The sequence below is a fragment of the Chenopodium album genome, chromosome 8 (genome assembly GCF_948465745.1).
Source record: "Chenopodium album chromosome 8, dcCheAlbu1.1, whole genome shotgun sequence".
In the NCBI taxonomy this organism is placed as follows: Eukaryota; Viridiplantae; Streptophyta; class Magnoliopsida; order Caryophyllales; family Amaranthaceae; genus Chenopodium; species Chenopodium album.
The window spans coordinates 47,836,821-47,851,549 of NC_137841.1; the positions used below are offsets into that span (position 1 = coordinate 47,836,821).

General features: G+C 38.8%; 1 protein-coding gene across 1 annotated transcript; it reads right to left on the reverse strand.

Moving 5' to 3' along the window:
* Window positions 1-7,643: 7,643 nt before the first annotated feature.
* LOC145643006 (uncharacterized) lies at window positions 7,644-8,183 on the reverse strand. The gene has a single exon (XM_081694169.1). It carries the CDS (start codon window positions 8,181-8,183, stop codon window positions 7,644-7,646), a length of 540 nt encoding a protein of 179 aa, XP_081550295.1.
* Window positions 8,184-14,729: the final 6,546 nt, after the last annotated feature.

Sequence of the window (14,729 nt, forward strand, 5' to 3'; positions counted from 1 at the left end):
AGCAAACGCGCCCGCGGCGGTCTGGGTTGCTTGGGGATTGCAATTTTTGCGGATTTGGGTTCGATTGATGCGGCTTCTCTTATTCGGTGCTGCTGCGAGGTGATGCTTTGTGTGAAGGAGATGGTGGCAGGCGTAGGTGCTGCTGGAGTGCTATGAGTTGCTGCGGCTTGGAGCTGCGTGGGAATTGGCTGCAATTCGTGGGCCTGTTGTGGTGGTGATGTCTGGTCACAGTTGCGGCAGGAAACAGGGGTTGAGGGCTGGTGGTTTTGGCGGCTGATGGTAGTTGCGTGGTAGTGATAGGAGGTGGTTTGGTGGTGTATTGGTTGTTGGATATGCGTGGTTGCTTCTGTAATTGTTGTTATTGTTGTGGAAAGTAGGGGAGCAGGGGAGTTATTTTGGGTAAGCAATGGTGTTTGCGTGAGGGAGCAGGGGAAGGTGATGTGAAGAGTGTGTGGTGTAGGTTTAGGTGATGGTGGAGTGTAGGATAAGGGGCAACAATAGGTTGTTCACTTGCTTGTTGAATCGACCCTTGGAGCTCCAAAAATGGCTTTTATTTAAAACCCGTGCCTCGACCGGAACACGTACCTACACATCAACCAAACCGAGGAGAGAAGTAGAGACAAAAAACTAAAATATAAAAATAAAACGAAGTAAAAAATTAAACTAGTAAAACAAAATAAAGGACTAAATTAAAACAAATAAGAAAATGAGAGAAACTAGGAACTTATTATATAACACGAACTAAAAACTTAAAATATAAACATAGAAAATAAGAGGATTTAAATAAATTAAGAAAATTAGCTAAAAACTATTAAAAACTACTAAAATACATAAAATAAAGCTCAAATAAGAAAAATAAGAAAAAGAGAGAAATAAAGCGTAAAATTAGGGAAATTATTAGAAACTAAACCAAAAAATAAGCATAAAAATACCCTAAAAGTGACATAAAAGTCACTTATCAAACTCCCCCAAGCTAAACTCTTGCTCGTCCTCGAGCAAATTAACACGAAACACAAGATAAAGGGAGTGAATTATTCAAGCAAAGCTAAGACACTAAAGGAGATAAGAATGATCACTAATTCACTTTCGTAGGAATCACGGTCAATTTTAGCAACCAAAGACAAGCCCTTTAAACCCCTAGATCGCCCTAGAGGACGAGTGTGCTCTCGTGAGGGTTTCCTAAGGGCTTAACCCACAACTCTAGACAAAAACCAAGGCAAAACAAAAAGAAAAATAAAAGCAAACACAAAAGGCAAACACAACCACGGCCAACATAACATGACAAGGTTTAAGAAAACCAATCAAGCTCTAAGGCGGAAAATGCTCCATTTGGACTCAACGAAGAGTCATGCGCCAAAGAAAACTCACCTTTCTCAATTAAACGAGGTAATACATGTTCCAAGATGCTCATGGTTGAAAGAGAAAAACCTAAGCTAAGCATAGAGAACTAGAGAATTCAATCTCCGCCCTAGCCCCATCCAAGACGGTCCACGTTCTCTCCATTAGCTTCAAATCACCCCCTAGTTAGCTCCTCATGATTCCATGAAGGAACCGGAAAAAGATTCAATTTGTGGAATTAGAGGGTCATCCCGACATCTGAACTATGCATACTCTTTCCATAGGGTTGAAATCTATCTCCCTCCACCGGTCTTTGACCTCACCCCTCTAAAGTCAAAGGGTCTTTACTAGGGTTGTAAAGTAAGGCTAAGGGTCAAGGCGGGGCAAAAAATTGAAAATTTTGGTGATATTTCCTAAGTGAAGCAAAAGAGGGGCCCTTTCTCAAAAACAAACTCAAGAAGTCACCGAACATAAACAAAAATACCAATAATGCCATCTCCCCCAAGCTTACTCAACACAAACACTTGACATAAACAAAAACGAAGTAACGCTCCCCCTAAGCTTGAACGAAGCATTGTCCTCAATGGTTAAACTAGGGAAGAAAACGAAACCAAACTGTTTTTTTTTTTTGTTTTTTTATTATTTTTTTTTTTTATAAAAAAAAAAACTCTTAAGTGTTGACCTTGCCTTTTTTTTAGCTATGGACGGCTTTTTCTTGAATGTGTTTGCTTTATTACACACAATATATACAATTTACTTTTTTGCTTGGTCCAAAGAGCATAATACTTTCTCATCTTCATTACAACACAAAACAACCTCTCAAACCAAAATGTTTCACAAAACTAAGGGTAAGGGAAATGAAAGGTCATAAGGCTTGTAATGGCTCATAATCAAGAAAGGGAATAGGCTCAAAGGGTTAGCAAGAGGAGCAAATGCAAAATAAAAACAAAATATGTAACAAAACAAAAAGAAGATAAAGAAAAATGAGAAAAGGGTGCCCTTTTCCTCCCCTAGAGTTGCTTGGTCACGATCTTAGGAGCTAAAGGACAACACAAGGATTATGATACGCATAGTCAAGGATCTTAAATGCCGCTCAACAAAATTGATGAAGGATTGAACAATTTAAACCTCACAAGGGATGGGAAGTAAGCAAATACCAACTAAAGAGGTTCATATCCACTATAGAGAGCAACACCATCTTACCACTTTCCCGTGAACTAAGGGTTCAAACGTCCTCAAAAGTTCTAAACCGTGCTACCTTAGCTTAAAATTTTTCTAACTCAACCCTAAGCACTTTCAAACCGTGTAGTAATCCCTCATCAACTAGGAAAATAAGCATTCAATGACACATCATGAAAAGCACACAAATCCAAATGAAAGAGAAAATTCCAAATCAAAATCAATTCAACTTTTCATAGTCATGTTTGTAACACAAAAGGGAAAACAAAACAAAAGAAAGAGGAAGAAATAAAAAAAAGGTTCACAAACGAGGCATATAGTCCAAGTAAATCCCAATGTCATACAAGTGATCGTTCGTTAACAACATCAACGATCCCAGGTTCCATTGAACCAAAAGAAAAGATATTAGAACCATTAAACTTCTTCCTAAACTAGTCCTAAACTAAGCACTCAAAGAAAGAGTAAAGGAGTAAAAATAAGAAAGGTCTCACCGGGAGGTTAGCTTAAAAGAATAAAGGAGCATAAAATAGAATTCACCAAATGTTAATCCGCTCCAAGCTTCCAAAAAGCAACCTACAAGGAAAGATAAGACACAAAAGAAAACATTAAAAGAAAACAAAGAAATAAAACAAAATGAAAAAGAAAGGAGGGGAAGAAAAAGGGTAAGAAATCCTTCGGGTTGCCTCCCGGGAAGCACTTGTTTATGGTCTCTAGCTTGACCCTTCACCTCATTCAAGGTGGATTAAAGAACATCACCCTCATCAACTTGAGGATTGAATCATAGATGCCCCCAAGATTGAGAACTAGCACTCCTTGAGGTCTCAAATCACCACAAGGGAAAGGAGGGAATGAATCAAGAGCTAATGGTGGCTCATCTTTTCTCTTTCTCTTTTTCTTATTATTTCTTCTTCTTTTTTCTCTCTTCTTTCTTTTCCTTCTAAATGGGCGATTACAATTGGAATCCTCAATATTAGGAAGGGAAACCTCACCTTCCTCAAGAGAGCCTTCAAACCAAGCGGGAACTTCAAGGAAGTCATCATACCTAATTGTCACCTTATCATCACGTGGAGGTAAGCTCTCATTAGCCATCACACCATCGACCACATCAACTCTACATACGCTCACCGACATAGGGATCTTCAAAACAACATTCTCAACTAGCCTACAAGGAAAGGGAACCAGGCCTTCAAACTTGTTTGGTTCACTAAAATCAAATGGCTCCTCATTTTGTTCTTGAACCTTCTTCTCAATCACATCCTCTACAACCTTGTCCTCCTTGATCTCATCCTCCTGATAGGCCGTCGTCGAGCCTACCAAAGATAAAGTCCTATCTTGGTCTCACTAGCTAATAGCAAGGGTAAGAAAGGGTCGAACCCAAGAGAGGCGTTGAATCAACCACCGAGATACTACCGTTTAAACAAGCTAAATGAAGTCGAAATTGGTTTGGTTTTATGTAGCATGTACTAATTCAAATCAACTAATACTAAGGGGGGATTAACAATAATTAGAGAGTTCTAGGGCTCGGGATATACCACTAAAATTCGTCACAAATCACAAATGGCATGTAGCAAACAATGGTAAATTAAGGGGATAATATAGGGGAAGTCATCTAAAGCACCCAACTACTCTCTCAAGCTAGAGGGATTACTTGAATCATGAATATAACCTACTCTCGTGGTTACAAAGCATAAAACAAGTACTAAAGAAAAATCACGATGACAAAAACATTCCCTTAACTGGAAATTCCTATTCTCGTGGCATTTCAAGTCAATTAAGCATAAGGGAGCTAACTCAAGTTCATCTCTCGATCCTTCGTTGAGAAAGCTTAGATAATAGTTCTAGCAATGGCCATATACAAGAACTAAGCAATTAAACCACTTAAGCTCAAATAATTAACACCCAACAATTACCAAATTAACACATGCAACAAGTAATTAGTGACTACATTGAGGGTTTTACCCAAACCCTAGAAAGTTAGACTACTCACAATCCATGGAGATTAAAGCAATTAAGGAATTCAAGTAACTCATGAACAAGATTTAACAAAAGATTAATCTAAATAACAATCTAAGCATACAAGAATTAAGCAAGATAGTTAACAATCAAAGCAATTAAAATGGAAGAGAAGAGTGAGAAAATGTTACTAGAAGCTTCAACTTGAATAACAATGGTGGAACTTGTCTTCTACAATGATTGAGATTGAAATTTCCAAGCAATTAATTAAAATCTAACTAATGATTTGAGAATATTTGTGTTCTACAATTACAAATTAAGAGAAGGCATTCCAAACTTGGATCCCCCGTACAAAATGAGCTAAGAAGAGTATTTATATGACCCCCAAATAAAAAGGACGGAGAAAACAAGAGTCGGGCTCGTCTACAGGTCGGCACGGACGTGCCAAAGGTTGCACGGACGTGCAGACCTGTTATAATACGAGCAGTAGCTACTGCTTGACATTGCACGGACGTGCTTCATTTGGCACGGACGTGCAGTGACTTGCACGGACGTACCACTTATTGGCACGGACGTGCATACCTTTTCTAGCGAAATAGCTTATTTTTGGAAGATCATAACTTCTTCGTTACTCATCGGAATAAGGCATGTGACCAATCGCTGGAAAGCTCTTGAGATTAAATTTAATCTCCAATTTGAATCACTTCAAAATGTTGAGTGGAACCCAAGTTATGGTCAGTTGAAGTTGACCTTAGTGCAAAATTCATTCCAAAACTTTCCAAAAGCTTTTCATTTCTCTTTAAGGCACTCATCCTTCTTCCTCCATTACTCTATCAACTAAGCTTTCCCTTCTCCTTGTTCATTCATGCTTGATCACGTCCATATATAGTGCTAAAAATAGCTACATTATATCAAAAACACAAACAACCCGTGAAGCATGGATGGTGTAAAATTTGTATAAAAATAGGATAAATAATGAACTTTGATGTCGAATAATCACGAAAACAAGTTTCAAAAGTACCCTAAAATCATACCAAATAACAAGTTATCAAATCCCCCCAAGCTAAGCTTTTGCTAGTCCTCGAGCAAAACAAACATGTCAAATCAAGAAGGAAGATAACTTGCTAATGATCAATACAAGGAGTGGTAATAAAGAGGAAACACAAAAACACAAATCCGCATGGTAACAACCATAAGCACTTTTAGCACAAGTGACAAGCAATTTAAACCCCTAAGTCGCCTAAGAGGACGAGTTTTTATCTCGTTAGGGTTTTCATTGAGCCTAACCCACAACTCACACAAACCACAACACATCATAAAAAATCATTCATACAATTTCAATGTTTTTTTTTTACCAAGTCGACTCATCGGGATATGAGACACAAGCAAGACAAGTGAGCAACTTTCAAGAATTACCAATCATACAAATGTACACATGAGTTGGTGGTAAAGAGGAAAACTAAGCAAGGTTGCACTAGGATACTTCTTTAGACCTTTTACTAGTTCATTAGAGCACATCTAGATATTCCAAAGTTGCAACAAGCCCTTTTTCGGTTATAAAATCTCAAAATACAAGTCCACCTCCCAAAATGCACTCCCAATCCCCTTTAACTACACTCTAACTCGGGAATTTACACAAGAAACATCAAAATAGACAAAGTGTGGGAGGCGTCCACAAGTTGACCTCTAAATAAGAAAAAGTGAAAAATTTGGAGGAGTTTTCCATCTCCCTTTCTTTTTCTATATTTATTTTCTTTTGATTTCTCTCTTTTTTTTTTCTTTTTTTTTGTTTTTTTTACATTCATTGCCCTCGCCTCTTTTAACTGTGAGCGGCTTTTTCTTTTATTCGAGGCATGTGGCTTATTATGCCACTTATTACACAAGATACAAATAGATACAATTCCGTAATAGAGTTTCATTATTTTGGGGAGGAGGGGAGGAACATTAAGGGCATAAGGGACCGCAATTCGATTCAAACATATCCTACATTGGGAAAATTTGACAATATCCTATGCTAGACGTGCAATTAAGCATTCATCGGTTTTCATTTTATATACTCTAATGCAATCAAGATTAATAAGCCTCTAAATGACCCCAACTCTAGCATACACCCTTTTAAAAGAACTTTTACTCATCACTCAATAGTCAAGCAAGCAAATCATATAAGCATTTTCATTTGAGTCTCACCCTTGGGCATTTTTTCGTTTTTTTTTTTTTTGTTCATTTTTTTTACTACTAGAAAGCAAAAATATTTACAATGTTAAGTTAAGCTAAGCATAAAAATAAAACATAAATATACATCTAAATAAGGAGAGAAGAGAAGTATTCACACATGATCAGAAGTTTGGATTTAAAGGAAGCAAGTTTGGATTTAAGGGCTTTGGATTAAAAAGGGAAATGAAACAACCAAAACAAACACAACAAAAACAAACCAACATGCCAAGAAGAAATGCAAATGACTCCCCCCCCCCCCCCAAGATATCATAAACATTGTCCTCAATGTTAAGCAATAAAAGCACATAAAAAGGGGGAGAAAGAAGACTAACTCAAGGATCGGGCCTTCTTTGAAGCTTGAACCTCCTTGGTACCTTTGTTCTTGTTGGTTTTTGTTGGAAGACTTTAATTTTGCTTTTTGTTGTTGTTATTGTTGTTGTATTTTTTAACAACTTAATCCATACAAAAAAATACTCGGGTTGCCTCCCGGAAGCGCTTCTTTAGCTTCACTAGCTTGACGACATTGCGCTATCCATAATTAGGGAGGGTCAAGACACACCTTTTTGACCCATCTCATTGTTCCCACACACTTGCCATTTTCCTTAGGCAAAACAACTACATTGTTATCATCACTAGAAATGCAATCAAATAATTTCTCCATCAACTTGATCTTGTTTCTTTTTTTCTTCTTGACCCTCTTTTGCTTTTTCACTCCGAAGCATGAGTCAATTCTTGTGGCTCCTCCATGTCTTCTTTCAAAGTACTATCCAAAACATCGATCCGATAAACTTGTTTCATTATGGGCTCACTTGAAATTTCCGGAAATGAGAAGAAAATATTTTCATTCCCAACATGCAAGCTAAGTAGTCCTTGTTTCATATCAATGTTAACACCCGCGGTTTTCAAAAAGAGCGTACCCAATATGAGATATACTTTGGAATCCTCATCCATCTCCATGATTACAAAATCGCATTGCACAAGAGCCTTCCCCACTTGAATCGGGATGTCCTTAAGACTCCCAATGGGATTCTAACCAAGTGGTCGGCTAGTTGGATTGACATTTTGGTGGGACTTATCTCCCCAAGATTCAACCTTGTAGCCATAGAGAGGGGCATAAGGAAAACACTAGCCCCAAGGTCACACAACACATTTGTTGATTCAAGATCCCCAACCTTCACCGGTATAGCAAAACTACCGGGGTCACCAAACTTCTTGGGAAGCTCATTTTTAGGAATATCACTTATCTCCGTTGGAAGGGAGATAGAATCACTCTCCTTAAGCCTACGCTTTTTAGAAAGAAAATCTTTCAAAAACTTTGCATATGTAGGCATTTGTGATAAAGCATGAAGAAGTGGAATGTTTGATTTAAGTCCTTTCATTTCATCAAGGAACTTGGAAAGTTTCTCATTTAACTTCTTCTCTATCATTCGATGAGGGAATGGAATACGAAGCTCATATGCTTTCAATGGAGCCTGGCTTTGCACTTTGATGAGTGGCATTTATGCCACTCTTTTATCCTTTTTCTCTAAGGATTCTCCCCTCATTTGCACTTGTTTGGCCCTTTTTCTAAGCATTTTTACTTAGTTTTGCTTCCTCTTTTCGTTCTTTCTCCTTTATCTTCCCTTTTCTTAGTCTTCTCGCTTTGTTCTTATTGTGATTTTCATGCTTATGCTTTGTAGGAACCATCGGGATTTTCCAGAGGAGGAAGCTAAGCTCAAGGGAAGCTGGAGGAAGCATGATTCAGAAGAGGTTCAGCCGAACCTCCTGAAGGTGTGGCCGAACCTGCTCAGTGGTTCGGCCGAACGTCGAGGCAGGGACAAGATGAAATTTGGCAGTTTTGCAGGAGTGGCCGAACCACAGGAGTTCGACCAGACCAGGATCAGGGAGGTTCAACCGAACCTACCCATGGTTCGACCGAACCTACCCTATAGTCCAGCCAAACCTACCCTGTAGTCCGGCCGAACCTTCCCATTGTTCGGTCGGACCTCTCCTTTTATCAGCTAGCTCTTTACGGACTATATAAGTCCCATCTTAGAATGTTTTGAGAGATTAGATTAACTTAGTTTTAATTTTTCTACATTTTAGCTTAATCTAGAGAGAGAAACACTATTAGTCTTCATTGGTAGAGAGAGAATGTGTGGTTTTCTTCATTGATGAACTTGGATTTTGAAGAAGGAGTTTTGTTCAATCCTTTGTAGACCTTCATCTTCAATTAATGAGCAATCTCTTACTCTTTCTCTTTACCTTTGTTTTTTATTTTGCTTATTTGCTTTGATTTTTCTTCTTTGCTTATTAATCACGTTGATGCTTATTGATTTGATGATTGATATTGTTTTCAATATGATTTGTGAGTAGTCACCTAGCCAAGGGTGTGGGGATGGTGTAGTTGCTAATTGTTCATGCTTATAATGTTGGGGTTATGTTAATGGTGATTAAATTCTTTGCATGCTTGATATTCTTTGGTCTTTCTTGCAAGTGCACATTGTTAGTTGATCAAAGATGAGTCTTTACTAACAAGTAACGGAAGTTGACTTAGTTGAGATTCATTACTATCGATAATTCTTTGTTTGCACCTTCTAATATATGGTTCTAATGTGGAAACATAGAGGCTATGTTAGGAGAAACCAATTAACCCCAGAAGGCGGTTAGATTGGACCCCTTTACTTCGGTATTCATGCATGTTTAGTTTACCATTGATATGCTACTTTGTTATTGCATGATCAAGCGTCAACTTCACCTACCCATTTCCCTTGGTGCCTAGCTATATTAATTTTAATCCATTTCGTTCTTAGTTTAACCTTCTAGTTATTCACATTTCTTGTTCCGAGATAGCTTAGACCCTAGGTAATGAATGCAGTGCTTAAGCATTTCTCCCTGTGGTTCGACCCCTCTATTTACCCTATACACGTATTAGGTCAGTAGAGCGTTATAAATTCATTTGATTTAGGTGTAGTTGCTCAACGACACGATTATTGCTTTGTCAAATTGGCGCCGTTGCCGGGGATGACGGTTTCCATTGCTATTTCATTGCTTGTTAGAGACTATCTCATCTTTATTTGTTAGTGTTTGCTACTTTTGTTACTTGTCAGTGCTTACGTTCTTCTTAGCTTTGTTGTATGAACAGAGGACGAACCCGCTCAAGATCTTTGATTCCCATCGATCCAGAGCTAGAGAGGTCTTTGTCCCTACTTCGAAGAGAAGCAAGAGCAAGGATTAGAAATTCCCACACTCCAACGAGAGGAGTAAGAGAATTAGAAGATACTCAACCCTCTTCACCCTCAAGTGAAGAATTAGATAGCCCTAAATCATCTTCGAGTTCAGAAATCAACCCTTTCTCAACCTATAAGTTCGAGAGTGAAGAAGGTTCTAAAATGGGAGAGAATATGCCTTTGAGTCGTCTTGGGGCCCCCGAAGCTTTTAGAGCGCAAAGTGGGATCCTAACTCCTACTACTCAAGCCAACAATTTCGAGATCAAGCCTAATTTGATTGCCTTGATTGAGAAGAAATAATTCTCGGGTGGAAAGTATGAGAGTCCTCATGAGCACCTAAAAGAGTTTGAGAAATATTGTGACACAATAAAGGCCAATGGAGTGACTCAAGAATATATTCGCCTCAAAATGTTTCCATTTTCGCTAATTGGGATAGGTCTACAATGGCTAGAGAAGGAGGTGCCCCCTAATTCTCTCACAACATGGGACCAAGTGACTACGGCTTTCTTGAGGAGGTTTTATAACCATAGGAAGACCGCCGAGGCTCGGTCTTTGATTCAAGGTTTTCGCCAAAAGAGTGGTGAGTCTCTAAGTGCGGCATGGGAACAATACAAAGAGCTCCAACGTCAATTCCCACACCATGGGATACCCAAGTATCAACTCATTCACACTTTCTATGGAGGTCTCACACCTCAAGGAAGAACAAGCCTAGACGCCGCGGCCGGTGGTCCAATCATGAACAAAGGAGAGCATGAAGTGGAGTGTATTATAGAGGAGGCCGCAAAGCACTATGATGATTGGTACGAAGGAGAAAGGGATGCTACTTCTAGCAAGGGTGTTTATGCATTGGAGCAAGCCAACGCAATCAACAATCTTTCTACCCAAATCTCCAAAATGACCAAGCAAATGGATGAATTGAAGAAAGAAAGGTCCAACCCTCATGGTAATACCTCCCCTTCAACCAAGGGAGGCAATGGTATGGATACTTCCTCCCCCTCTTCTTACAATACAATGCCCCAAGGATGCATGTTTTGTTCCAATTGTGAAACCAATGATCATGATACCTTTCATTGTGTATATGCTTGTGAAATTCAACCCCCTTCCCATGAACATGATGGTAATATGGAAAATATCAATGCTATGAATCTTGCTCCTAGAATGGGAAATGTAGGAAACTTGAGGCCAAACTCCAATAAAATGGGGAATTGGAATCAAGGTGGAAACCGTGGTTGGAACCAAAGTGGTGGTGGTTATGATAACCAATACCATGGTGGGGGAGGCCCTTCCAATTTCAATGGAAGAGGCTACTCTAACCAAAGGGGGTATGGTAATCAAAACCAACAACCTAATTCCCGATACCATGACCATCAAAATCAAAATTTTGGTGACCAAGGTAACATGGGAAATAATCAACAAAGCAATGTTCCTAACCAAGGCACCGGAGGCAATAGGGGTCAATTTGTTTCTAACTATGCCCAAACTAATAGGCCTCTGGGTTTCCATCAACCCCAACTTCCTCCACCTCAACAACCTCTTCAACTTGAAGCCCCTCCAATAGATCCCGTGATGGCTAAATTAGATGCTCTTTTAAAAATGCATGAGGAGGATCAAAAGAAACATGAAGAGGCCCAAAAACGAACCAATGCTCATATGAAAATGCTTGAGACCCAAATTTCTCAACTTGCATCTAATTCATCCCCTTCTTCTTCTTCTTCTTCTTCTTCTTCTCACATCCCAAGTCAAGGAGTCAACCCAAAATGTTATTTTGCTTTATCAATGCTTTGCTTTATCACGGAGGGAGAATTGAAACATGTGCATCTGAATAAACTCTTCTAAAATGTTATTTTGCTTGATAGTTGTGCACAATTCAAGAAAGTTGTCTAAATGAGCAAAAGGACACTCATAAGGACTACCCCCAAATTGATCACTTTGAATCATACGGATGAGTTGAGGTGATAGCTCAAAGTTGTTTGCATTTGTGGTGGGGAGACGTATGTCACTCCGAAGTGTGAAGGCATTGGGGTGGTCATAGTCTCGTAGTAAAGGTGGAGGAGGATTGTTATCACCCATGATATCTTCGTTGTTAGTTTTAAAAACCTCTTCCGGATCGGAATCCGAATATACAATAGAGAACTCGGGTGTGCCTTGCAAAAGTCTCCTCACGTTCCTCAAGGTCTTGTTCAACTCTAAATCCACGGGAATAAGCGGTGATTGCTTACTCTTTCGTGTCATGCAAAGTCAAACAAAGCTAAGAAAGACGTTAGCAATGACTATCATAAGTTAAAAACACAAATAAACAAAAATAGATAGGAAAACTATGATACATATACACACATTTAGTCTCATTCAACAATAATACATTAAATGTGACTTTGCCTCCCTGGCAACGGCGCCAAAATTTGATAGGCCGTCGTCAAGCCTACCAAAGATAAAGTTCTATCTTGGTCTCACTAGCTAATAGCAAGGGTAAGAAAGGGTCGAACCCAAGAGAGGCGTTGAATCAACCACCGAGATACTACCGTTTAAACAAGCTAAATGAAGTCGAAATTGGTTTGGTTTTATGTAGCATGTACTAATTCAAATCAACTAATACTAAGGGGTGATTAACAATAATTAGAGAGTTCTAGGGCTCGGGATATACCACTAAAATTCGTCACAAATCACAAATGGCATGTAGCAAACAATGATAAATTAAGGGGATAATATAGGGGAAATCATCTGAAGCACCCAACTACTCTCTCAAGCTAGAGGGATTACTTGAATCATGAATATAACCTACTCTCGTGGTTACAAAGCATAAAACAAGTATTAAAGAAAAATCACGATGAAAAAAACATTCCCTTGACTAGAAATTCCTATTCTCATGGCATTTCAAGTCAATTAAGCATAAGGGAGCTAACTCAAGTTCATCTCTCGATCCTTCGTTGAGAAAGCTTAGATAATAGTTCTAGCAATGGCCATATACAAGAACTAAGCAATTAAACCACTTAAGCTCAACTAATTAACACCCAACAATTACCAAATTAACACATGCAACAAGTAATTAGTGACTACATTGAGGGTTTTACCCAAACCCTAGAAAGTTAGACTACTCACAATCCATGGAGATTAAAGCAATTAAGGAATTCAAGTAACTCATGAACAAGATTTAACAAAAGATTAAGCCAAATAACAATCTAAGCATACAAGAATTAAGCAAGATAATTAACAATCAAAGCAATTAAAATGGAAGAGAAGAGTGAGAAAATGTTACTAGAAGCTTCAACTTGAATAACAATGGTGGAACTTGTCTTCTACAATGATTGAGATTGAAATTTCCAAGCTATTAATTAAAATCTAACTAATGATTTGAGAATATTTGTGTTCTAAAATTACAAATTAAGAGAAGGCACTCCAAACTTGGATCCCCCGTACAAAATGAGTTAAGAAGAGTATTTATATGACCCCCAAATAAAAAGGACGGAGAAAACAAGAGTCGGGCTCGTTTACAGGTCGGCACGGACGTGCCAAAGTTTGCACGGACATGCAGACCTGTTAATATACGAGCAGTAGCTACTGCCTGACATTGCACGGACGTGCTTCATTTGGCACGGACGTGCAGTGACTTGCACGGACGTGCCACTTATTGGCACGGACGTGCAGACCTTTTCTAGCGAAATAGCTTATTTTTGGAAGGTCATAACTTCTTCGTTACTCATCGGAATAAGGCATCTGACCAGTCGCTGGAAAGCTCTTGAAATTAAATTTAATCTCCAATTTGAATCACTTCAAAATGTTGAGTGGAACCAAAGTTATGGTCAGTTGAAGTTGACCTTAGTGAAAAAATCATTCCAAAACTTTCCAAAAGCTTTTCATTTCTCTTTAAGGCACTCATCCTTCTTCCTCCATTGCTCTATCAACTAAGCTTTCCCTTCTCCTTGTTCACTCATGCTTGATCACGTCCATATATAGTGCTAAAAATAGCTACATTACATCAAAAATACAAACAACCCGTGAAGCATGGATGGTGCAAAATTTGTATAAAAATAGGATAAATAATGAACTTTGATGTCGAATAATCTCGAAAACAAGGTTCAAAAGTACCCTAAAATCATACCAAATAACAAGTTATTACCTCCTTACAAGATTCCGGTTGGTAAGTGTGTGAATGGTTAGTAGATGATTGTAAGGGGAGTTTTTTGGTGGAGTGGAGAGAAGAAATTTCGGCTAGTTGGGAATCAACAACTTCATTGTGAGATTTGATCTCTTGGATTTGTTGAGTGAAGATTTGAGGTTGTTAAAAAATTTGGGTTTGTGTGTGGTCGGGTGGGGGTTGTTATTCATACGCTTGAAGATATAGGTCATGATGTTGAACTTGAGAATTCCCTATTTGGTTGGAAGGGTAGGAAAAATTTTAGGTTGGTGGATCGAAGAGAGGTCCATCTTGGGGGTAGGAGTTTTCTTGCCTTGGAGGTTGTTGAAGTTGTTGGGATTGTGCTTGGGTTACAAACTCTTCTTCCCTCAAAGTCAAAGCTTCACCATACTTGAGATTGAACTCTCTACAATAGGATGCATCATGATCCTTCCCACCACAACGAGCACAGAGAAATCAATGATTTGTGAAGGTTTTGAACCCAAACCAACACTTGAGTTCAACTTGGAAAAACCTTCATTCAATAGCTCAACTATGTGCTTAAGTTGGCCGACTTTATTCAACTCATAAAGATGTCCTTGCTTCCCTTAGGACCTTCTTTGGCCTCCCCAAGAATAGCTAGTAGCCACTTCTTCAATTGTAGCTTCAACTTGGCTTTGAGGGATATTAATCAATTGGCCACCGGCACCCGCATCTAGATTGGT

Excerpts from the sequence above, each read along its gene's own strand:
- LOC145643006 (XM_081694169.1), bottom strand. The coding sequence starts at position 8,183 with ATGCCACTCATCAAAGTGCAAAGCCAGGCTCCATTGAAAGCATATGAG.